Raw genomic sequence first — 27,223 nt, 5'->3', positions numbered from 1 at the left:
TTTTAAGAAAAACAATTACATGTCATATCACTTCGCCCGTTAGATAAAGCGCCAGTTTTCGATACATCTGTTTATCAGTTCATGTGGATCATTTCAAGTACTCTTAAAGAGTCTGAAATAAAAATTCGTTTCGTTTTCCATACTTTATATCACTAAAGAATTTAAGTCATTGATTCAGTTTTGATGTTGAAATATTCACTTTTTGTCTCCTTTTTTTAGTTGTCCTTGACTTTTTATTTTTAATTTATTTGGCTTTTTGGTCCATCGACCATACAGCCAGCAAAAAACATTACAAATTCACAAGTCACACAGTAATATATATATATACATATGATAGACACAGGAATGAAATGACATAAATGGCAGACAGAAAAATCGCCTGAAAGTCTCTTTCGCTTAACAAACTCCTGGATGTTCTGAAATTTACATTTTTTTTAACATGACTAAAATCAATATAAATGTCTGGTAAAATAAGAGCGGTCAAAAAGATACAAATTATATATTTAAAACGCTATATTTGAGAAATTGTGCTGAAGTCACTTACATTCTCTGTTTGATAGGAGAAAGAAAAACTGGCACGCTGGTTAGAGACAGTCTCCTTCACACACACTTGGATATTCTGACACTCACAATTCATGATTTACACTTTTTTTTCTGAACATGACGAAAACCATTACAAATTTTTGATTAAGGTAAAAATAAAAATTAAAAGGACACTAATTAGATATTTAGATCACTATTTTTGAGAAATTCGGCTAAAATCGCATATACTCTCTGGTTGGCAGAAGCAAGAAGAACTGGCACACTGGTTGGCAATGGAGTTCCAATTTTAATCAATTTTGAGAGCATTACTGATCGTGCAGCACTGTACTTTGAACAAACAAATACAACGTGGTTCAAATCTTCGACACACGGAGGGTCATACTCACACGTGGGAGAGTCCAACACTTTTATACGGTAGAGATGGTCGGCGTAACATCCGTGTCCGAGTCGCATGCGTATGAGGGATGTGATGTGACGTCTGGCCAGTTTGATGCTATCGAACCATGGTTTGTTAGGGATATTAGCTTGAAGTGCGGCATAATATCGTCCTTTGTGCAGATCCTGTGTATTCCATTCCGTTGACCATTTTCTTTGAGCTTTCATACGGATAATGGGGAGAAAGTCTGTATAAGGGAGTTGGATGGCTCGTAAGTTGGTTGCAGTTGTACTTTGTTTAGCGAGGAGGTCTACTGTTTCATTGTGTTCGATACCAGCATGTCCCTTGATCCATAGAAAGTGAACTGTTATTCCTCGGAGTTCTGCGTTTCTCACTAATTGCAGAATGTCAAGGATGTACTTATTAGTCTTGGTGGTCCAGTCAGGTTGTCTTAAACGTTGTAATACGCTGAAGCAGTCTGTTAGGATGAGAATTTTCTGGAATTGTTGTGAGGTACCATAAATTATAGCTGCTTGAATTGCTAGCATTTCCGCTGTGTAGATGGAAGTTGGGACCGTTGTTCAGTAACTGCTGTTAATGGGCAATAGTAAGCATATCCTACTCCTTCTGAAGTTTTGGAGCCGTCTGTGTAGATGCATGTGAACTCTGACCAAGCTGTTTGTAAGAGTACCTTGACTGAAGTGTTCATATTCGTCCCTGCAGTCACTGTATCAGATATTGAGAAAGTGTTCGGTGGTGAGGATATGAGCTCATAGTCGTAGCAAAAGGCAGGTACTGAGGCGCCCTTGAGCACAAGGGGGAAAATATACCGTAGCTCATGGTAGCTCGTCACCAGCAGCGGAGTGCGACGATTTCGTAAGTGCTGATATGAATTTATTAATCTACTGAGGGTAAGTACTTTAGTAGAAAGTGGATGGTTGATCTGGGTAGCTCGGCGTAGGAAGAATATATCTGATAGCATCTGTCGTCTGATTGAAAGTGGCATTTCGATGGCTTCGACTAAGAGAGCGTTCGTGGGTGAAGAGTTCATAGCTCCTAAACAGAGCCTGATCGCCCGATACTGAAGGACATCAAGTTTGCGAAGAACATATTTTGGTGCGTTGCCGAAGAAAATGCTTCCGTAATCCAGGACCGGTCGAAGAAGGGCACGATAGAGTGTTAACATAGTGGACGGGTCTGCTCCCCACCACGTGCTAGTAACAGCTCGAAGAACATTGAGCACACGTCCGAATTTTGTTGTTACGTGGTTGATATGTCGACTCCAAGTCAGACGCCTGTCTAGATACAGACCCAATAATTTTGCTGTTGTCTGAAGAGGAAATGAATATGGACCGAGTCGAATGAAAGGTGATGCAATCGACTGTTGTTTCCTGGTAAATATTACCACTGAAGATTTAGCTTCCGAGAGACTGAATCCATTTTGAAATGTCCATGTGGAGAGAGCCTTTGCTGCATCGTCAAGCCATAATCGTGTGACCCAGAAGCAGGATGAGGACGCGTAGAGGCAGATATCGTCTGCATACTGGAGGATCTTAATGTTTGGTTGGAATATGGTGTCTAGGTCGGCCGTATACAGAGCGTATAGTAACGGACTAAGGATGGCACCTTGTGGCAAGCCTTTCGTTACTATTTATGGTCCGTAGAGTGAGTTGTCACGTCGACGGATATATATCGTACGTCGTTGAAATAAGGCATGAATCCCACGAAGATAAACTTCGGGCAGACCCAGTCTGTGCATTTTGCGAACAAGAATTGGTATAATGACACTATCGTAGGCTCCTGATATGTCTAAGAATAAAGCTGTAAGGAATCCTTGTTTAAGAAAGGTCATCTCGATATCTGTTGTGAGGAGACTTAAATTATCTAGTGTGCTTCTTGATTTACGAAATCCATATTGAGAGATAGATAAGATGTTGTTGTGTTCTAACCACAACTCTAATCTAAATTTTAATAGCCTTTCAAAGGTCTTACAGACGCAAGATGACAAAGCTATCGCTCGATAGGAAGCAGCTTCCTCTGGATCCTTCTCTGGTTTCAAGATCGGTACAATGATCTGTGTAGTCCAGTCATTAGGGAAAATACTTTGCGACCAGAACTCCATAAAAAGTTGCAATAGAATAATCTTAGCATTTAATGGTAGGTGGGCTATCATGGCGCATTGGATTTGGTCAATTCCTGGAGCAGTATTGGATGTATTTTTAAGGGCTGCTGTAAGTTCTCGAAAGGTGAAAGGCTGCAGGAGAATACGGTGTGGCATTTGTGAAGAGCTTGTAGGTGGGAATTCCGGGTCATCAAATGATGTTGTAGGTGGGGCTATGGAATCGGCGAAGTCATCGATCCAGCAGCGCAGTGGTTTTGGGAAGGTTCGTTTCCTCTTAAATCTGTTTATCATGGACCATACCTCGGGGAGCGGTGTTTCTTTATTCATCTTCTCACAATATCCCTTCCAACTATTTCTTTTTTGTCGTTTTAAGAAACGCTTCACTTCGGCGTCCATTTTCCTGTATGCAATATAGTTCTCCCACGTTGGGTAGCGTTTATAAGTACTAAATGACCGTCGACGTCTGGCAATCATTTTTGAGCATTCTGCAGTCCACCACGGGGCCGGTACGCGCTTAGAAGAGTCGATTGGCCGTCGTTGTGGGATGGCTAGCGATGCTGCGATGTTGATGATGCGTATAAATGCTTCATATTTTTCTAATGGATTTGGAATGTTATGTACTGTATCTAAATTAGCTTCTACACTATTTCTGTATTTAATCCAATCTGCTCTTTGAACATTCCACTTTGAAGTAGGTTGATGTAAGGCCGGTGTGTGTGGCTGTATAGTGGAAATTTCTATTGGGTAATGGTTGGATCCCATAGTAAATGGTAGAGTTTTCCATTGATAATCTGTAGCTATTGATGAGGAGCAAAATGTAAGATCTATTGCAGATTTTCTTTGGCCTGGGACTGGTACTAGGGTTGGCGATCCGTCGTTGAGGATAAATAAATTGTTATCTTCAATTAGATCTAAAAGAGTGTTCCCATAGACGTCATTTATTTCGCAATCCCAGACAGTATTGTGTGCGTTGCAATCTTCTCAAATTAGGTATGGAGCTTCTAGGTGACTAATTAAGTAGTTCCATTCTCTTACACTAATTATTGTCCTTGGGGGGCAGTAGATTGAAACGACCGTGAGATGTCTCTGAAGCACTTCCACTCGGGCTGCAACTACTTGAAAACTTTTTATGTTTGCATGATCTATTGGGATGTAATTAAATGGTATTGCAGATTGGATAAATATTGCTACGCCTCCTTTTCCATCTTCTCTGTCGTTGCGTAAAATGTGATATCCTCTGTATGTCACTACTACTCCGGGCCGAAACCAGGTCTCACTGATGAGAGCAATCTGGATGTTTCGGGTATATAACTCTCGTTGTAAGGACTCTCGATTTGCATTAGCAGATCTCGCATTCCATTGTAAAAATTTAAAGGCCATCTTCACACTTGAAAACGTTAGTGATCATTTGACGTATTGCATCTGGATGCAAAGTATTTGATGGTGAGGACTGTGTGTGGGATAGTATCGTTATGGTTATGGTAAATATTTGTTCAATTAGTTGGGAGTGCTTTTGGTTGGGCGGAATATGCTTGATGTGCGGTGCTGGAGGGTAGGGATTGTGAGAGATAGGCGTTACTGGTAGGTGTTGGGGTATAAAAGTGCGTTCGGATATTGAAGGAAATATTGGATGGCGCCCGGGAGTAGGCGGGGCATGAACAGGTCGCCGTGGTTGTTCGATGGGGCTATGCAGGGTAAGTTGACGAGTTGTAGCCTGTGCGATGGAGGTCACTTGTGCTGGTATATGAACAGTTGGCGCTGATGCTGTATGACCCGTGCTATGTAAATGCTGTTCTTGGGTAGGGGAAACATCATGAAAAATTCCAGTCTGTTGTAATACATTTGAGTTAGATGTAGGTAAAGAAGGGAATTCTTCTTGACTTCGCCAACGAGGGACAGATTGGTTTACTGTGGACGCATATGTCCTGTTGTGGAACAAGTGAAGAGCGGCCTCCTGTGTGATGTTATTGTGAGCCATGACGTGTTTAACGTAAGTCCACTTCTTGTATTCCGGGCAGTCTTTATCTGTCGACAGGTGTGCAGCGTGATAGTGTACACAATAAGGAGGTATGCTGTCCGAGCACTCTCGAATTGAATGGAGCCCTGTGCACCGACTGCAACGTACTGCAGAACGGCAAGCTGAAGCAACGTGGTTATATCTGAGACATTTTTGACATTGAATGACAGGTAAAACATATGGTAATACTGCACATCTTGTTCCGTGTATATAAACATATTCTGGCAGACACTGAGTGCGGAAAGTAAGTAAGACAGGTATTGGTCTTGACATTGTCTGCCCATTTGTAACATTCTGCTTTGTAAAACGTTTAACTTTTACTACAGGGAAGGCACTCTGTATTTCCTGTATTATTTCCTTCTCGCTAATTGTGACGTCAACGTCCTTGATCACCGTCCTGTCTGTGCACGGTGTGATGCGGTATGTAAAGATCTAAATTCCTCTGCTGTAGGAGTTTTGATTCCACAAGGCGATTCGCTGCAACGCTAGTGGTAGTTTCAATACGTAACCTGTTCTTCCCTATAGGAGTGATATTAACTATGTCCTGCTTGCAGGCAAGACGTTCACTAAATATCATTCTTCCCACGGACATGGGATGCAAATTTCCAATGGACTGTTCTAAACTTTCTAATATTACGTAGTAAGGGCCATTATCTAGGCGGCTGTAACGGTTAGTATTATTTCTTAGGTTTTTGTTGTTGTTGTTGCTGCTGCTATTGTTGTTGTTTGGATGAGGAGGAGACTGACTAGACAACTGAGATGGAATATTATTGGGTCGGACATCGGAATTTGAGATGACTATACTCTCCGAGGTTTCTGTAGTTTCAGAGCTAGAATTCGAATCAAGTAACATTAAGTTACTTTCGATCTCATGACGGTCATTTGAGCAGAAACGCTTAGTTTGAGGATCTAATTCAGTATTAAAATAAGATCGATTGTTCTCAATACCTGTGTTGTTAGGAGACTGTAGTGGTAGAGTAGTTGACATACTCACACCTGGTCCGTATGTCAAGTTACCTTGGAGGTGCTGCTGTGGGAATTCCTGCTGCTGGGGCTGTTGTTGTTGTTCACACAATGGGGTAGCAGTTGGTTGAAAGTTGACGGGGTGTTGTTGAGGGTCCCCATAACAAGTCTGTAATGCCATGTTTAAAACTTGACCGGTATCAGGAGGTTTCTCCATTGCTGGAGATGAGTGAATAAATTATAATTCTGTAATAGTACACTGGTTATACTGACACTTGATAATGAATTAAAATGAGCACACACACTTTTGTTCACACACGTTCACCGAGTCGCTCGGCTAGCGCTAGACGATGCGTGCGCTTGCTACGGCTACCTAAGCCGTTGTCCTTGACTTCGTCGAGAATAGTTTAGCATTCGTGTTTATAAATGAACATACTTTTAACTAGTTCATGGTGATCACTAAGACAAATTATTTCATCATTTCCAAGTTTCTTTAGAGTACACCTAGGCTAATTGTGTTATTTTGTAAAATTCTTACCCAAGTCAGCCGATTAACAAAAGGCTGTCCTGTCTCAGAAGCACGAAAGTAAAGGCTCGCAAAGAGAACATCTTTTCCTAGCATACCCAACTCCTCAGTTTTCTTCTTCCCAACTTTGTAGTAAAGAAATGGAGAAACGAAGCAAAATTGTTCGTATGAAAACGTATTCGGTCGTCATAAGTCTCATCACCGCATCGTTTCGAATGTCGGTTAACTTGTTATAAAGAATGGTGTTATAAATAATAGTGATAGTTTGATCATGATCTTGCGAATTACTTATACAGTACTAACATTACAACACAGCTACAAGTTATATATAGGTTTGTTATTTACAAAACAAAAAACAAGCTCCTGTATTAACAGGCTGCTGTGAATGACTAGGTAATACGGATCACATGTGATGATACAGACGTTACAAAGGAAACACAAAAAATACAGTTCTTGTCAGTGAATATGGCACTGAATATGTGGTGCCTCAGGAGCCTAATGGAACCTGGGAGAACTATCGTAACTATTTCGTGAATGTCCTCCATGAGTAGCTGGAAACGCTTCCATGTGTCGGCGAAGTGTCGAAGTAACCTTGAAAATTGTATTTGGATTTGTAATAGGGGATTGTGGGCTCGTAAATCTCTTTTGACTCTACGTTTACCTCTTCTGGTTGTCCTTTGTGGTGTTCGAACCGTACGGTTGGGTCTAGGATGAAGCCTTTAGGGCTGTGTTCTCTGAAGGCTATCATGTCGATACGACGAGAACTGCCGTTCATGGCAAATCGTGAACTACTTCGTGTACATTAAAGCCCATCTTTCTCGGTTCTTTGGCTATGAAGGATCTAATTTGATGGTGTCGAGTGTTTGCAGGATCCTAGGACATGAGCAACAGTTTCTTTCTCTCTGCAGCAGTGCCGACAGAGCTTGTTGCCCAGGGATCTGCTGGGCTTAGAGCGCACTGCAAAAACGTTCGTCGTCATTCGTTATTAGACAGGCCGATGTGATTTCTGACCCAAGAATTTTCTGGTGTTTACTCTTTGTATAGTTCTACACCAAGCCCTCTTTGAGTTAGTGAACACCTAGAGGAAAATTCACGAACTTTTAATTCTTGTCGTATTCTTTTAGTATCGTACAGACCGTTCATAGCGTTGAGCACCGATTTCCGAAATATTGAGAAGTTTCAAAGATTCCTTACTTTCCGTATGGGAATCACTCAAGGCGTGAGCGAACGGATTATCATTTTTAAGGAGTATAAGGAGTATTAATGAACTGAAGATAATCTTCCCGTGATGTTATGAAAAGGTCTTTACACTTCGTTTCTGAATAGATCATGTTGCCTGGCGTGTCAGTAGGAAGTTGCAAGATTTCCTTTGTTGCGCTTTTGATCATTTTATCTGCATCAGACAAAACTTACTTTGTAATCACGTGTTAGGAATGAGTATAAAGACTTGGGAAGATGGAATAATATAACACTATGAAGTTCTGGTCTTGCTTAAGTAGTGGCGATGAAACTAGAAGCTGTTATTTATTGTGGAGTTTCATCATCACTTCATTCTCGTCGAAGACTATTGTCTCATAAGGTAGTGCCGAGGTATCGAATCTGATCGCCATTCCCAAGAGTGACTATTTTACAGTCTTCTTCTATATCAAAACATGGCTATATTAGCACACCTCTAACCGCACATGTCCCCATACATTTTTGAGGATTAATATTGATTCCGATTTCTCTAAACTTCTTGCAGCCTAACCTTGTGAGTTAGATTGCTGCTTCACTGTTATGTCCGAAAACGACGGTATCGTCTGCGAAGCCATTATTGACGTGATAGACTGTCTTCATTTAATTCATCAAAGATATGCTCGACTGCTAAATTATAGAGGACTGGTGATAATGAAGAACCTTGCATCACACTTCTTTTTTATGGGTGTAGGTTTTGTTCCACCCTTCTGTGTTTCGATCTGAGTAGTGTTTCCTCTTTGCAGATTGACAATTATATTCGCCAGTATTTTAGATTCTCCTTCAGATTGAAGGGTTTTAAAAGATGACTATCACCAATATTGTCAGAAGCTTTGCGTATGCCCAGAAATATTACTTTGGCATCTTCCTCCTTCTGTTTTACCGATCGTAATAGTCCACCAAGGTTTGAAGTATTTTTGATCCCTGGTGTTAAACGGAAGCCCCGTTGGTTTTCATTGTTTGTGTAATAGCGGAGGCGGCTGTCGAATAACGTTTCTTATGATTGAGCAAATGGTTATTGATCGCCAATTCGATATGTTGGGGTCACCGTTTGAGCGTTCTGAAGGCACTTGGGAATATCACCGGTTTCTACCATTCTAGTGGCGATTGTCGCGATGATTGCATGTACTTTCAGAGTAATAGCTCTCATCAGGACACGAACTGAGCCCGGTGCGGTATTTATTGTGATATTTGACCGCAACGGCTATTTCATCTTTTGATATAGTGGCGACGAAAGTATCGCCGATTTGTACGCGGTATCAGTGATTTTGGTGGATAAAATTCCCTTTCATGTTCGTTATCAATTGAAAATATAGTTGAAAAGAAGCTGTATATATTTGCGGGATCGATTCTACACGTCGCAGACTTTGCTTCCAATAAACGTCTTACGACCTTGCGTCTTTTATTAAAAAATTGGTACTGTGTCAGTTCATAGTGATAATCTTTTTTTTTTTTCCTGTTTTCACGGGCGCGTTTGTCTGCTCGTTGTGGATTTGACGTGCCACCACGGTGTTCACTGTTAGTGGGTAAAGATGTTTTTAATAATGCTATTGACTTTATGTCCCTCTTAACTACTTGCACGGTTCTTGGAGACGCCGAGGTGCCGGAATTTAGCCCCGCTAGTAAATCTACCGACACGGGGCTGACGTGTGTGAGCACCTTCAAATACCACCGGACTGAGCCAGGTTCGGACCTGCTAAGTTGGGATCAGAAGGCCAGTGTCTCAACTGCCTGAGCCACTCAGCCCGGCAAACTATGTTTTTTCCAAACCTCATAATATTTTGTTGCTGGATGTTTAGAGCCCAAAGTCTTCGAACAGCCTATTATAGTCTTGGTTGTCATCGATTTGTTTCGTCTAGAGTTTCCAACCATGTACTTCTTGTTTATATTCGGATAATGGTCTTAGATTTGCTTATATATTCACTGCTCTCTCAACCTTATCGGAAGTAATTTCTCGCGATGCTTTCCTGGATGAGAGAGACCAATGTAGATGGTAACGCCCCTCTCACCGCGGAAAATTTGGCCTCAAAACTGGCTTGTACTGAGTCGGTTAATGTGGTTTGATGCTCGAGTGAAATGGGAAGTGACTGTGCCAGGGATATTCTGTAAATTTGAATCTGGGGATATAAGTGTGTTTTTATCCGGACGTACTCGCCTTACATGAACAGCAATACCCCTTTTCTCGCGAAAGTTCTGTTCATAGAATTATTTAATTTTTATAGGTTCTGTGTCCGTGGATGTTTCGAGGTTGGTAATTTTCCCCGCGTATCCTGTTAAGTTACCAGATAGGCTATTTAATTGCATATTCTAATTGAGTTTTGATCTAACGACACGATAACACCTGAATTCAGTACGTTGTTCCCTGTTAATAATTATGTAAAAATCAGGAAAAACGTCATTGTTTTCGCCCAAATATTTAGATATTCGACAGTATAATGTCGATATGCCTACTAATTATAAATAGCAGAAGATGAAATTATATATCTTCACTAACCTGATGATAATGCTTAGTCGCCTCTGCTATGTTCGATAATACACTGACTGACAGAGCAAATGCAACACCAAGAAGGAGTGGTTCGAAAGGGATGAAAGTTGGGAAAAAAACAGAGACGGCACGGACGAATAATTGATGTTTATTTCAAACCGATATGCAGGTTACACAATGCGCAGGGCATCGACTCGGTAGGATGTAGGACCACCGCGAGCGGCGATGCACGCAGAAACACATCGAGGTACAGAGTCAATAAGAGTGCGGATGGTGTCCTGAGGGATGGTTCTCCATTCTCTGTCAACCATTTGCCGCAGTTGGTCGTCCGTACGAGGCTGGGGCAGAGTTTGCAAACGGCGTCCAATGAGATCCCACACGTGTTCGATTGGTGAGAGATCCGGAGAGTACGCTGGCCACGGAAGCATCTGTACACCTCGTAGAGCCTGTTGGGAGATGCGAGCAGTGTGTGGGCGGGCATTATCCTGCTGAAACAGAGCATTGGGCAGCCCCTGAAGGTACGGGAGTGCCACCGGCCGCAGCACATGCTGCACGTAGCGGTGGGCATTTAACGTGCCTTGAATACGCACTAGAGGTGACATGAAATCATACGCAATAGCGCCCCAAACCATGATGTCGCGTTGTCTAGCGGTAGGGCGCTCCACAGTTACTACCGGATTTGACCTTTCTCCACGCCGACGCCACACTCGTCTGCGGTGACTATCACTGACAGAACAGAAGCGTGACTCATCGGAGAACACGACGTTCCGCCATTCCCTCATCCAAGTCGCTCTAGCCCGGCACCATGCCAGGCGTGCACGTCTATGCTGTGGAGTCAATGGTAGTCTTCTGAGCGGACGCCGGGAGTGCAGGCCTCCTTCAACCAATCGACGGGAAATTGTTCTGGTCGATATTGGAACAGCCAGGGTGTCTTGCACATGCTGAAGAATGGCGGTTGACGTGGCGTGCGGGGCTGCCACCGCTTGGCGGCGGATGCGCCGATCCTCGCGTGCTGACGTCACTCGGGCTGCGCCTGGACCCCTCGCACGTGCCACATGTCCCTGCGCCAACCACCTTCGCCACAGGCGCTGCACCGTGGACACATCCCTATGGGTATCGGCTGCGATTTGACGAAGCGACCAACCTGCCCTTCTCAGCCCGATCACCATACCCCTCGTAAAGTCGTCTGTCTGCTGGAAATGCCTCCGTTGACGGCGGCCTGGCATTCTTAGCTATACACGTGTCCTGTGGCACACGACAACAACACGTTCTACAATGACTGTCGGCTGAGAAATCACGGTACGAAGTGGGCCATTCGCCAACGCCGTGTCCCATTTATCGTTCGCTACGTGCGCAGCACAGCGGCGCATTTCACATCATGAGCATACCTCAGTGACGTCAGTCTACCATGCAATTGGCATAAAGTTCTGACCACTCCTTCTTGGTGTTGCATTTGCTCTGCCAGTCAGTGTATGTAGGCTGCTGTATGTGTGGCAGTGCGGCAATATATAAATGACCAAAACAAAGGTTATTTTAGACTAATACGTATATTTATTTGAACTAAATGTTGCAGTTTGTTGGAGTGTGGGGATGAATTGATTTTAGTCAGATTAAACAAAGCAATATTAGTACTTAATTATTGTAATCAACAGTCAGATTTGTCGAAAAGCAAAACTTTTATTTGTGTACACGATTTATGAAATATAGATTATTACTATCATTCTCGTGGCGTACCCTCATCGGATGTCGGCTGTCATCAGGGCGATTTGCTGTTGTTTTTTTTTTCAACTCAGAGCAGTATGGGAGTGTTACTTTCATACCATTCCCACAGGCTTTTTAACCAAGATATTCGTCTTCTTCCACGAGCTCTTTTCCCTTTCTACCTTGGATGATAATTTGAAGGAACTGGTACTTGTTGTTTCTCATCTGTCCAAAGTACGGTAGTTTTCTCCTTTGATGGTATGCTGGCCTCTAGTTATTTTGTAGCCGTTTAAGTATTTCGGTGTTTCATTCTTTATCCACCAATTATATTTTTAGCAGAAGCCTGTAGCACCACATCTCAAAAGATGCTGGTCTTTTGCTGGAACTAGCTGTGAGTGTTCAGATCTCACTACCATAGAGCAGTACTGAGAAAGCGTAGCACAGAATTATTCGAAGACAATACTTACGTTAAATTCCCTGCAGCAGAGGATGTTGGACAGTTTCTTAAACGCAGCTCTTGCCTATTCAATCGGAGATCTTATTTCTATTGAACCGTCCCCATTTGTGATTAAGTGGACAGCCAAGTTATGTAAAGCCGTGAATTTGTTCTATTGTTTTACCAGCGACTCTCAGGTTAACAGAGAGAATGGTCTTCTTGGTGTTTAAACACCAGCCTGCATATGTACTGTATTGTTCTTCCCAGTTCAGTAGCGCTTGTAGAGATTTTCAGCACTTGTTGCTAGTAAAACCGTGTCATATACATTCCTCAGTTTCATTACTTCACGTTCCACGCGATCGAATGTCTTTTCATAATAATTAATAAAATGTGTGAAAACGTCCGGGCATCTTTGTACCAGAATCTGAATTCCGGCCAGTGTATCTCTGGTACCAAAACCATTACGAAATCCGAATTGGATATTGCTCGTGTATGTTCCTAATATGCTATGTGTACATTAAGCTTATAGTTCTATAATCTCCTTGAGATTTAGTCGTTGATTTCTTCGGGATTGGAAAGGAAACCGCTATGCGATAACATTGTGGGAGAAATACTGACCCGCAGCACACGTATCAAGAGCGAGAATTCTTCGACACACTACACTCCCTCTGCAGATGGGAGCGCAGATGAAGAGTACATGAAATACTTTAATATGATAATACCGGACAGTCGATAGTGCTGCTACCTACATGGGTTGGTGTGACCCATTCTTGGCGCACTGGTGCGTTGTTTATGATGTATCAGTGTTTGCCACTAAATAATCTTACATTGCAGTTATATTCCAAGAAAAGCGTTATGCGCTGAACAAATTAACGAACAAGATAATGCCATGGGAACTGTAAGGACCGCAAGTGTTGGAAAATGTAATGACCTCGTTACTGTGTTGAGGTTACATTCTACTGTATGTCCCTTATAAGAAATCAATTAAATACTCTACTGAAACGTTAGTGGGACGTAAAACCAATACCATTTACAAATATGGAGCTCGAGTACAGCCAAAGTTAATGGTCCACATTGTTAAATAGTACCATAAATTTCACATTTGAAAACTTGTGGGCCTGTAGCGTAATGTTTATCGCGGTTGTCTTGAAATTGAAAATTGGAAGCCATGAGTTTCGAATCTAGTCGGCTCTTTTTACTGTAAGAAAATAATAATGGTAATGTTAATAATTTTCTTTACGTCCCACTAACTACTTTTACGGTTTTGGAATACGCCGACATGCCGAAATTCCATCCTGCAGGAATCCTTTTACGTGGCAGTAAATCTATCTGCACGACGCTGACGTATTTGAGCACCTTCAAATACCAGCGGACAGAGCCAGGATCGAACCTGCCAAATTCGGATCAGAAGGCCAGCACCTCGACCGTCTTAGGCTTGTTTCACACCTACCCGGCTGCCGGGTAACCGGTGCCGGGTACACGGTTATCAGGACAAGAAGTGTACGAGACGTTTCACACTTCCCCGGTAAAAGTCGTTGCCGTATAAACGGCACCCGGCTGCCGTGCTATTGTAGTAGGAAGCCGGCAGCCCCCACTGTACGGGCCGGCTGCCGGGTGAAAAAATCCAGATTGGGAGTGTAGTGGGAGCTGTGAGTCAGTGGAAGTTTACACATCTAGCCAGCACGGCAGTGTCTAGTCTTTTCGAGTGTTGCGTTTCCTTGTTTTTACGCTCTAGTGTATTACGTATTTGTTCTTATGGCGGAAATTGGCACAGAAAGTTTGCACACTCATCTTAAAATAGTTGAAAAATTTGTCGCTGTCATTTCTTAAGTCTTCAAAAAGTATAAAAAAATGCTCCAACCTCGTCTCTTCCCATATAGACTGGATTCACCCATAGCAGTCTATTTTTTTCTCCTTTTCTTCAAACGCCTATACAAGACCATAGACGCTAGTAATTTATTGCGATCCATTCCAACACGCGATGTGTACACAACTGCTGCCGTGTTCTTGCCGGGTATATGTGAAAAGGATTCCCATTCTTGCCGGAGCCGGCTACTGGTTACCCGGCAGCCGGGTAGGTGTGAAACAAGCCTTAGCCACTCAACCCGGCGTAAGAAAATTATTTCAGTGTGTTATAGGCTCAAGTACCAGTCCAACTAATTTAATGCGCTTGTAGGGTAATTCTTCATACGTAAATATGTGAGAGAGACTTTTAGAAATTTTGAACACTTCTTCCATGTCAGGCATATCGTAGTTCACTTTTTTTTCTTTTTTTTTTTTGCTTTACGTCGCGCCGACACAGATAGGTCTTATGGCGACGATGGGATAGGAAAGGCCCAGGAATGGGAAGGAAGCGGCCGTGGCCTTAATTAAGGCACAGCCCCAGCATTTGCCTGGTGTGAAAATGGGAAACCACGGAAAACCATCTTCAAGGCTACCGACAGTGGGGTTCGAACCTACTGTCTCCCGAATACTGGATACTGGCCGCACCGTAGTTCACTCACCTAACCCCAATATATATACGGATTGTGCATTTCTGTCTTCAGAGGTAAAACAGAACATTCAAAGTACGGCAAAAGCGAGATAGCAGCGTGTGGTGAGTTCCTCTGTAGAATTCGGGAAGATCGGCCGGGTACCGAAGAAGAAGAGGAAGAAGAAATAATGGATCAAAACTCCTGTTCCTTAATTACAACTTCTATTTCCCGAAATTTTAATAAATCATGGATGTTGTTACGGTATCTGCCCCCTCTGGCACTTTGGCTGAAAGGTTAGCGCTTCGTGGCCCTTCTCTTTCTTTTGACGATAACTTCATTCTTCGGAGTTTTGGTCCTCTTCCATTTCTCTTCTGAGAGGATGGTTGGCTAGTTATACTTCCTCTCGAAACAAGTATCACCACCACGGAATGGTCAGCGCCTTCGGTTCAGAGGGCCCATGGTACGATTCCCGGCTGAGTCGGAGATTTTAATTTCTCTTAATTCGTGTAGATCGGGGGCTGCGGGTTTGTGTTCGTATTCATACGCATCTTCAAATGTATACAACATATCACACGAACAACAACCACAGAAACACGCAATAGTAAGTGTACAGTATATATCCCTCCACATAGGGTTGGTGTTAGGAAAGGCATCCGACCGGAAACCTAGGCTAAGTCTACACAAAGTGCTGCCCCAGGTAATTGGGAAAAGTCTAGAAAGAAGAGAAAAGAGTATTAGTTAAATATTCTTCCCAGAGGCTGGGTCGATCCTCAGACAAATTCTGATTTTAATTTTTAAGACATAGGGAAAGGCACAGCTAACATAATGCTCGTTTGGAGGCTTATGAAAGAGGCATTTCATATTTTAAAATTTAATTCTTAATTATTATGATTGTTCAATTATTTTAACAAAAATATTTCCATTGAGTGTAGATGCATTCCTCTCAACTGTAGCATAGACAAGTATGCAGTTCCTGGGCTTGTCACATCTGCTCGCTAGATGTCACCACCGTCGCTGTTCGCACTCCGCTCAATGCTGTTGAGATGAGTTGTCCGGTATTTGTGTATTAAAGTATTTGAATACACCCACGGTATCTCCTGCCTGTCGTAAGAGGTGACTAAAAGGTGCCTCAGGGGCCCTCAACTTAGGAGCGTGGGTGGTGACCACGGGGCCCTTAACTGAGTCCTGGCATTGCTTCCACTTGCTTGTGCCAGGCTCCTCACTTTCATCTATACTGTCCGACCTCCCTTGGTCAACTCGTGTTCGTTTCCGATGAACACTTGCGATTAGTACTACTACATGTGCCTGGTTGTGCTCCCTTTTAGAGCAATAATCACTACTACCTGAGGAACTCGTACCGCTACTGGCTCCAGCCTGATCTGTGATTAGTGTCATCGGGAGGAGGGTTATATGAAGAACACCGTGGGTCTGTGCTGGCAGTGGATGGTGCCAGCACACCGTGGGTTTACATTGCCTATGATTAGGACCACTGTGAGGAACACACGGCGCCTGTGATTAGTACCTCTATGCGAGGAACAACATGGGTCTACGTTGCTTGTGAGTAGTACCCTTACGTGTGACATACCCTGGGTCTACATTACCTGTGATTGGTACCACCATGATTCTTCGTTACGTGTTATTATTACTATGGGAGAAACACCATGGGTCTGCTTTACCAGTGATTAGTACTATTATGAGGGTCCGGTGACCTGGATTTTAGATCCCTTTGAACAACAAGCATCATCCCAGAAAATAAGACCTTGTGAATCGGATCCACTGATCGTTTTTGATTCATGGTCATTTATTCATTACCATTCGTTTTCGATACTAGTCAGTGGATACATTTTGAAGTATTAATTATCGTTTCATGTCTTTGCATCTCGCACCTTTATGGGCCGATGACCTAGCTGTTAGACCCCTTTATATAACAAACATCATTACACAGTATTGAATCTAAGATGACAGAACGTTACCGGCCAAAGTTCTAAGCTGAAATATTTCACGTAGTGTAACGACGATTAAATAACTCCACCAGACTCTCTAATGAACGGTCTTCTTTCTTCTACGGGTATACCATTAAGACCAGGAGCCGCTTTGCTTGTTCTACTTCCTGGCGAGTTGTGGGTGGCCCAACATCTAAACCGTTTAAAGGAAGACCATGGCTGTCTAGACACAGTCTTCCCAGCTGTTTAGTTTTTCCTTGTCGACGACAATGATCTTCCCCTACTGATGATAAAAGAAATCTAGTCTCTCTAGTCCTTTGCACTGGATATCAATCCATTCAATATTTGCTCTTCTAACTTTCGTCTGCATTTCATTGTAGAGTTCTCTGTATTTTACCATCGTATTGTTTACCAGTCTCTTTGTTTCCATCAGATCTAGTATTTATCATCATCATTCTTAAATCGTTTGTCCGAAATCAGATCCCCCCCGTATTCAGGCTAGTTGTTTTGAAGTGACTCCATATCCTTTCAATTACAGTACATGTCTCGTTTTGCATTGTAAGCCCCTCATTGAAATCTTTCAATAATATACACCTAACATCTTCGGTTCTGGAGTTTTGTTACGTCTAGTCGCTGTATTTTTAGAACCTTTAACGATCTTTTTAAATCTGAGTGTAGTTGTGACGACCAATGGATGTTGACCACGTGAAACATTTGCTCGAGGGTAAGTCTTTACTGCTTTAATACATTTTATAAATTTTCGTTATTAAGGATAAAATTACTCTTAATTCCTCACAATTCTGGGTTCAGTTTCGGCATCGATTTCCGATATATAGTCGCCGTGCTGGTAATTTATAGAAATTATTTGTTACTACAAAGTTCTCTAGTTGACTTTAGGTCTTTCGAGTCATTGTTCCCTGAACAATACATGAAGTGGTCTTGAATTTTGTAATGGTCTGATGCAGGCCAGCGCCTTTCACTTACTCCCACTACATTTATTATTTATTATTTATTTATTTACATATTTTACGCCCACATTGGAGCACTGAAATCAATACATTTGAGTTAATTTCTTCTTCTTCTTCTCCCAGAACTTTTTCATCCTCTCCGACCTGGAAGCCCTTTGTGTGTCCGATATAGTATATTGTTTCCGTTCAACTGCTTTTAGTTTGAGACTTATGCTTTTGTTCTTCAAAATCCTCTTCTCTTTTCTGTCTTTTAATTTTTTGATTTCATTAAGATTCTTTCCTCATTCATACGTACTTCTGACATTCCAAGTGAATATCTTGGCACGTAAAAGAACTCCTGCGGGACAAAATTCCGGCACTTCGGCGTCTCCGAAACAGAAAAAGTAGTTAGTGGGACGTAAAGCCAATAACATTATTATTATTGTTACGGAGTTTTCCGTGGTAGGTAGAGGTGAAAGAAGGTGCGGGTGTGAATAGGTCTCCAGCTACGAAAGCAAAATTAATTTAAAATTTAACAAGGTTATATTTTCTTTTCAAAAACAAAGAAATAACAAGCATGGCAGGTACAAAGTAGCAATTCAAAAAGGGTAGTTACAATATTTACAGGAATTGGGCTTCGCGCCCTGATTTTACACTGCTTGGGCAATCAGCTCAGTTTTACCCCAAACACGAGTTTTAACAGAGGGGCAGAAAACCCCATTCATACCTAGGAGCCCTTGCTCCAAATTACACAGAAAAGCCTCCACGAGGCATACAACACTCAGTTTTCAAAAGAGCCACTCGCTCTCAAAATTTAAGCCTCTCCCAGGCCACACCAAACTCCACCTTCAAGTTGTCCTCACTGGACATAGACACAGGGGTAAAATACCCAACCTACTGAGGTCTATTAAATAAAAATGGGCAATTACATGACCTCTAAAATAACAATTTGAGAGGAGGCGATCTTGCACTCCTAATACACTTGTTTTTAAAAACCTAATCTGGCTCTAGGCCACTAATGCAAGGGCTAATCCCATACTACCGAGGTGACTTTAGAAAAGAGCAATTTGTTTCACATTAACGAAGAATAGGTTGAGAAAATAAGTTCACCTCAAGACAATGTGAGTGGGAGCTCGAGAGGGTTAGCACTCTCTATCCCAATATGCAGCTTAAAAGAGAATAGAAGAAAAGATCGTTACATTTTAGGAAAAGGTTACATGGAGGAACGCTTCGCACCCGCCCCGAGAGTTAAACTGCTGAGCTAGCAAAGAAAGAATTTATTAATCGCCCATTACCTTATTGATGACCGCTGCCGAGGAAAGAGGCGCTTCCCGCCTCCTGCTATGTACTTTATACACTGAAAGATGGAACAGAAGTGGCCCGGAGACCCTAAAATCAGCAGTTTAAATACTCTCGCAGAAGGTTCTAGGCGTTAGGGGAATGAAAACACCCTCCCGCGATGATTTTATTGGTAGATCAATAAACCCCCTACACAATACTAAGAAGAAACACATAATTGGTGGAAAATTAATTCAAGAAATTCGGGATAGGCTAGATTTAAAACAAGGGGCAAGAAGGGGTTAATATTGCCAACTTAACCAAAGACTGAAAAAAATTTAGCAAGGAACAAACATTTGAAATAAAAATTTCTCCAACAAAATAGTTCTTCGACTCCGCACTAGGTTGCACTATTGTTGATCTTCAGTAGTGTCCTCTAGAAGAGAAAGTTCACACTTCTTACTTCAAGCGAAACAAAAACGCATCACAAATGGCACAGTTCAAAAACTCAAAATTTTCCACGTGGTGACATCTTCTGAGAAAGTAGAGAATTAATAGCGTAGATAAAGTTCAGACTTCCTCCAACAGAGGAGTTTCAACTGGCGCACATTTTAAATTAGCGGAGTGGAGGTGTACCGCCCGGTACAATTATTATTATTATTATTATTATTATTATTATTAATATTATTATTATTATTAATGGTTTTTTTTTTTTTACATCGTTATGCCCTACTCAGGAGCACGGTTGAACTTGCTTAGCTGATGTGTTGGCCTTCTTTTCCTCCCAAAATCTCTTCATCCTCTCACTGAGCTGCTTCCTTTGTTCTTCTGTCCAGGTTATAGTAGCTCTGGTGTTGGGTTTGTCTTCAAAGTGGTGATTGTCGATTTTGGTTCTGAATTTACATCTGTCCTGTACAATGTCTTCTGAGATGTTGATTTCCTGGAGATCTGTTTCAGTTTCACGAAGCCAGCTGTTCTTGGTTTTTAATGAAAGGGCCAGGTTGAGAATTCTTTTAGTTAGCCTGTTAGTGTTCATTCTGATAATGTGTCCATAAAATTTCAATCGTCTTTTCTGAAAAATGTGAGAAATTTTTTCAGAATGACAATATATCTCCTGGGATGATTTTTTTCTCCATATTCCACCTATACAAACTGGGCCAAAAAATTTTCGTAAAATTTTCCTTTCTTGTTTCTCAATGTCTTTGGTTAAAGATCCACCACCAATGATTAAGGTTTCTGAGGCATATAATGCTTCGGGTTTGATCACTGTATTATAGTGTCTAAGTTTTGCATTCCAAGATATTGATTTTTTATTATACCTGTTCCAAGTGAGTATGCTTTCTGTAATTATTATTATTATGTTATATCTTTTGAAATGACGAATGCTGCCTGATACAGCTGATCATACAACGAAAGACAGAAACAGTTCTGTCATGTTTGTTCCCTCTCTTTAACTTCTACATCAGTTAGCGTGCCAGTTTACCGTGTCTTAAGATAAAATTCTAAAAGTATCAAGGGAACATTATTTATATGTCTTACAGATTAGACCTTGTTTTCCTTTTAAGCATTTCCTGACACCCATTTTCTTGGCCTTGTTCCTAATTTTGTTTCATTGTCCCACCTTCCATCTTAACAAAGTTTCCCTCACAGAGTATAATTATCTGGCAAAGTGTTAAGGAAAAATGCTTGTAGGCATTTTTGTTGGAAATTTAATTCTAAATCCTGTATACCTGGTTTTTGATACAACTAGCAGTTGATCCCCTGTGGGTGAGCAACGCAGGCGAAGAATACACCCACAGTACCCCCTGCCTGTCGCAAGAGGTGACTAAAAGGGGCAACCAAGGGATGATTGAATTAGAACCATGAAACGGTACCATCACGTGGGGAACACCATGGGTTGCCTGTACTTGTGAATAGTAGCACTATGTTAGGTACACAATAGGTTTGTGATCAGTAGCAGCGGAGTAGTTCACTGTGGGTTTACAGTACCTGTGATTAGTACCACTATATGCGGAACACTACGGGCTTACATTGCCTGTGATTAGCACCCACTTTGTGAGGAACATCACGGGAATACCAGCGCCTGTGACTAGTACACCTATGTGAGGAACACCATTGGATTGCGTTGCATATGAGTGGCGCCATTATGTAGGAAACACCATAGTCTCTGTGACGTACAATACTTTTGAATAGTACCATAATGTGTGGAACACCGTGAGTCTACACTACTTTTGATTAGTACCGCAACATGAGAAATACCATAGTTCTACTTTGCTAGCGATAAATACCATTATGAGGGCCTTTGACCTGGATTTTGGACCCTTTTAGACAACAAGCATAATGGATTTAGGATTGTGCTTTGGAAGCAGCCCCTTCGTCAGTTAATACTATTGTTTTAGATAGTTTCTGGGAAGGTGGGGCATTGCGGATGGGTCCACTGATTGTTTTACTTTAAGTTCATTATCATTGTTCATCGTCTCTTGAACAGCCAATTATTCAGTTCTGTATCTTTAGGCAAGGATTATTGATAAGAATATTTTAAAATTTAAAAATAATTCAAAATTGTTTAAGTGCTAAATGATCACTTGCAACTTTTAATATTTATTTCGTAATTTTATTTAGCAAATTCAGTTATTTAATAAATTTGTGTTATAATATTATGATTTAATCTTATCACCACCACCACATCATCATCAATTTTCCTTTTCCAGCTCCTGCTGGGTTGTGATATTAATGCCACTTTTCCTTGTTCTGCTGTTCAACCACCATTGCTGTTCGTCGTCAGCTGTGTTCCCATCCAGGTTCCTTTCTATTATTCTATTCTTGATTGAGTTAATTTCTCTCCATTCTGTCGGAAAGCTTTTCTGTTGCGATTTCCTTTCAGACTACCCACTCACAAACTTTCTGTTTTTGTAACATTGGTATAGATATGCCATTACCACCTGTTTTTGATAGGTATATCACACCTGTATATACAGGGTGTATCTGTGATGATGTTTCCATCTTTCAGGGATGATGGACGTCAAATGGAACTGTAGTCCAGAAACGATAGAGTCTGAACTTAACCAAAATTCTACTCATTTAAGTCCATTTACCTGCACAAGTTTCTCAAGCTGCTCCATTTACAACAAACATTAAAAATGGCATCCTGCTGCATTGTCGCACAAAGTCCTGTCGTACCCATTCGAATATCCCTGCTGTCGTTTGAACGGCATTGCAGGCAGTGAGAATTCTTGCCAAGAGATCGTCTTCAGTCTCAACAGGTGTCTCGTACATGGCCCCACAGGAAGAAATCAAGTGGGGTGAGATCGGGTGAACGAACGGGCTATGAAACAGGACCTCGTCTTCCTATCCACTTTGCAAAGAATGTCACGAACCCTCAGTCCAAAGTGAGGTGGGGCACCAACCATCATGTTGGACGAAGGGCAAGTGGCATGTGTTCCAGGAACGTGGGTAGTACATCTCTGAGCACCACTGTGTACACTGCTGCAGAAGTGGGTCTACTTCGTAATCATTGACTAAGGGTGTTTAAAGATGACAACGGCTTCTGGCACATTAAAGAACTACCACGGGGTGAAATTCTGAATGGATGATTGTTAAACAACTTGGATTATTAATAACTATTGACTCAAACATTTCCGGACTATGGTTCCTCCATCTCAAGTTGACCCATTTGCCGTCCTTCATCATCCTTGAAAGTGTGTAACATCATGACGGATACACCCTGTGTGTATATATATATATATATTTGTAAACCTACTTAACCTCAACAAAAATTGGACCATTTAGTGTAAAGTAGTACACTTTGCATAATGTGTGACATTATTTGTGCTATGAAACAAAAATATTGTCTAATAAAATGTTACTCCTATCATTTCTTGTTTTCAGTCATGAATTTCTTAAAAATGTAATCTCACTGTTCTGGATTTTACTCTCATGTCTTTCTGTCAGTGTCCAGGTGTCTACCACGTGTCAGGATAGACAGTAATACTGGGTGGGCAAAATAAAACTGACCCAGAAAATATTTAAAATAGGACTTGACCCTTGTTAATGAACATCACAGGAAGCTTCATCTGAAGAAATGAAAAACTAAGCATTCAAAAGTAGTGACTCCTCTTCACTTAAAAACCACCGGCAGAACTCAACACGCAAAGGTTCGTCTGGATGCTTTAACGCATCCACAACCATAAATTTGTAAGGATACAGGTCTTATTTGATAATGTTTTGACATAACGGTCTCTTAATTCCCACTTGCACAGATAAATAGCGTTGAGATTTCGTCGGACTTCATTTCAGACTTTCCTTCACTTGAGCAGTGTTTTCTGGTATTCATACTTTTTTTTGGATAGTTACAGTTATTATTTCCTACGGAGCCCATTTCACGCCATTTTGCCGCTAAGTTATCAATCGCAGACTTTGAGGGAGATTTTGCCAAAACACTTCCCATCGTAAACCCTTACGCAAACAGTTCTGCAAATGTTTTTCACGAATCGTGCTTCGCATTACGCTCGACGATGAACACCTGCTGTTTTATCGTGAGCACCATTCAGCTGGTCACTAAACACGTCTCCTCCTCTCACTCGTAATGACACTGTGACATACTCTGGAGATGCAGGAGATTGCGCATTGGTACATCAGAATCACAGTTTCCATAATTTCCTGCAATTTCCTGTTCATTAACAAGGGTCAGTTCCGCGTCAGTCTTATAAATATTTTTGATTTTATTTTGCTCACCCTGTGTACAACTTCTTTATACTTCCTCTTTCCTCACACACTAGTAACATGATATTCCCTGTTGTATCTTTTTACTGATCTCCAGGTCTTGTCCCTCAAATTTTATAGTACCCATCTGTTCTCTTTCTTCCCTAGTCAACACTGTGGTGTTGCTTTTCTTGACATGCATTTTAATTCCATAATTACCGATATACTCAGTTGACCTTGTACTTCCTCCTCAGTTGCTCCCCACACACAGTGTCATCTGCAAACCTTCTGCTCCCTGTCCCTATAGTTTTCTTTATCTCCATCACAGTTTTGTCCATTACCATTATGATCATCATCAATGACAGTGGTCTAGACACTGTTGTGACAATAGTTGTACATTGCTTGCATGTACTCAATGAGATCTTTTCTGCTTTGATCTTGTATGATAAATGTTTATTAATGGTCTTGAGATTTTGTATGCTTTGCCAAATAAGGACTTCCTTTTCTTATAACGTGGTACTGATTCTTGAGAAATGTGCATGTAGAGCAGAATGTGATGCTTGTGGCACTGTTGCTTGCTCCATGGCACTCTTATCTATCTTTCCACACAGGTTTCCTACAAACTCTCAGCTAACGAGCAGAGATTTGCAGCCTCGCCCAGCCATCAACAAATCACGGTGAGTCTCGTCTCTCTGCTATGGCTTATGCTTTTGCATGTACTCAAGTTTAAACTGACCACCCAGCTGCTTATCAGAAGTGATTTTTAATTCTGTTCTTTCATTGAGGGTTGAATTTTCATTAAGTGTCATTATAGTGTACTAGCATACCCTGTTCAAAATATCTACACATTAGGTGTTGTTCAGTTAGAAAATGAAGTTTTGAAAGAAGTACAGCATGAAAATTTTCATATGTAGTTAGAACATCTTCCTTTAATAGACGCTTACTTTTACCTTCTTATTCCTTTGAAGACATGAATCTCGTTTGAAGCTTATCTGGTATTCATCCGTCCTAACAATGCTCTGCTAAATTGTTTCATTGCAGTCACCATTGAAAATTTCTCTGAATACACAATTTATTGTTTCCTGACTTGGTGATACAAAGTGAGCTAAATGATCTTAATTGTGAGAAAGACGTACACAACATTGCCCATGGCTTAAGATTGGTTTTTAGCAAATTAAGGTAGATTTTTTTCTAGTCCCACATTTTAGGGTTAATTATCCACCTGTCGCCTATGTTACATTCCTCGATAGACTAGAATCTTTACTTGGATTTGAGGGCTGGTTTGAGGGTCTGTGAGCCGTCGAGAGAACGATAGAGGCAGTATCTCATGGTGAGATAGCAGCCTCGGTCTGCACAGATGATTTGTCGCACTTACCACATGTCCCCTTGTAATGTGCACATTCCTTTGGGCTGAGCAGTGGTTGCTTGGTAGGTCTCTAACACTATGAGAGTGTTGGACATTTGATCAAAAGTTTAACCCTAAGACTTACTGATCATCATTGAGAAATTAACTGTATTGGAAACTGTCTTCTTTTAAATTTAAAAGGCATTCATGCATGTGAGAGAATAAATGTTGTTAAGGGCTGGGCCTAGTGGCTCACACTAGAAATGTTGTTGACCTTTCAAACGCAAGTTGATTGGTTTGATCTCGGCTCAGTCTGATGGTTTTTGAAGGTGCTGAAATATGCCAACATCGAGTCTGTAGATTTACACAAATGTAAAATAACTCCTGTGGGGCAAAATTCTGGCACCTTGGCAGCTCTGAACACCGTAAATATAGTTAGTGGAATGTTTAACGATTATTATTATTATTATTATTATTATTATTATTATTATTATTATTATTATTATTATTATTATTATTATTATTATTATTCTTCTTGCGTTCCGGCCTTCTAAGGACCACGTTACAATTTCAATTGTTCCTCCTTAGTTCTTTCCTTTTCTTCCAGTATTCTTTCATTGTTTCACTGTGTTTCTTTTTCCTGTCTTCAGTCCACTTTGTGCCTGTTTTCTTTTCCTTCCTCCTCCCTTGGAATCCTTCCATTTGTAAGACTTTCTTCCTAAGAATCTTTCTTTCCAATTATTATTATCTACAGCAGTTGCCTCTATTAAATCATGTTCATCATCATCATCATCATCATTTTCCAGCTCAGGTTTCCTGGGTGTGGTGTACAAGCTCTCCTGTCAAAGTATAGTTTCTGTTCCTCTATGTCCTCCCACTTGGCATTCCTCTTGCTGACCTCCGATTCCACTTTGTCTATTAAATCATATTATAATTCTACAAGTCGTGTCCCATTGTGACATGTTTGGAGGATAGTACATTTCTTAGTGGCATGATTATGGTACCCATCTTCATTCTCAGTTTGCAGAGAGTTGGTTGGTGTTAGACTCCTTAAAAAAAATATCAGGGTAGGGAAGTTGATCTCTATAGTCACTCAAAATGCCATCTAAACTTTTGTGGACTACTTCCCCGGGTAAACTTTGAAGGACACGATTGTTGATTTGAGTGGGTTCTTCATTAGCACCAGTGAAAGTCGTTCTTCCTGTAAGCTGCTTAGTGGGTGGATTTTTTAAAATATCTTAAACGTCATTCCAGTTTTAACTTTTTCTTATAAAAGCCACATTGAAAATTCTGTTTCAGAATTCAGAGCGTGCATGTTCCAAGAGTTTCAGTAGATGGATTTTTTTCCAAAGTTTATGCCACTTCAGATGATGATGATGATGATGATTATTATTCAAGCTGATGGAAATACTCGCCCTGTAGGATTACTTTACCACTGCATGTTTGGCACTTTTAACGAGGTCTTTCAACTGTCTATCTATTACCTACTAAAAATGCATACACATGCATCTGTGGAGTTTCTTGCTATTGATTTTGTATTTGAGGGGGCTTTTGCTTCAGGTGTGTTTGGCTTTAAGCTTTCAGAATCAATGTTATTTTGATGACAGAATGAGCAGTTCATCCTCCAGGTGAAAGTAGCTTGAAGCACATTTCCTCTGATTATGCAATGCAGTTGTCGAGTAAAGAAACATTTCTACCTTCCCTGTTGCGTTATCTAAAATGAAATGTCACTGTTTTAACGTACATGTTTGGCTTTTATGAACGGCATCAGGAACTGTATCAGTAGCCATTAATTATTGTCCTCCATTAGGTTTCTGTCTATTGCTGGTGGCCCATAGCTTGGAGGAAACGTTCTGAGATTGTGTACCTACAACTTTACATCTGGTAAATTCAGTATTTTTAGATCTAACCCCAGAAGATTTAAGAAGTTCATTGATTTTTCCAAGCTCATATTGTGGACCATTTTTTTTCAGAATATCTTCTTATAAAATCTGCAGATTGTATTTCTGTGCTGGTCCTAAAATTTGGGAATATTTTCTGGTTCCACACAATAAAAAATTTTGCTCACAAGTAACTTGAGCTATGTCAAATATGGATGACTATCTCCTTTCTTTCTCTATTCCATTTACTCTT

At 41.1% G+C, this 27,223-nt stretch overlaps 1 protein-coding gene across 1 annotated transcript in view; it reads left to right on the top strand.

Annotated features, from left to right (window-relative positions):
* The window catches only part of sick (sickie), a 501,196-nt gene that overhangs the window by 116,229 nt on the left and 357,744 nt on the right, over positions 1 to 27,223 (top strand). Inside the window, exon 8 of the mRNA XM_067143723.2 lies at positions 24,357 to 24,422. Coding sequence (XP_066999824.2) covers positions 24,357 to 24,422 — 66 coding nt within the window. The remainder of the gene's footprint in view (positions 1 to 24,356; positions 24,423 to 27,223) is intronic.

This window comes from Anabrus simplex, chromosome 3 (assembly GCF_040414725.1).
Source record: "Anabrus simplex isolate iqAnaSimp1 chromosome 3, ASM4041472v1, whole genome shotgun sequence".
Lineage (NCBI taxonomy): Eukaryota > Metazoa > Arthropoda > Insecta > Orthoptera > Tettigoniidae > Anabrus > Anabrus simplex.
The sequence above is the reverse complement of the archived record's forward strand: the minus strand, read 5'-3'. Positions and strand labels throughout refer to the sequence as shown.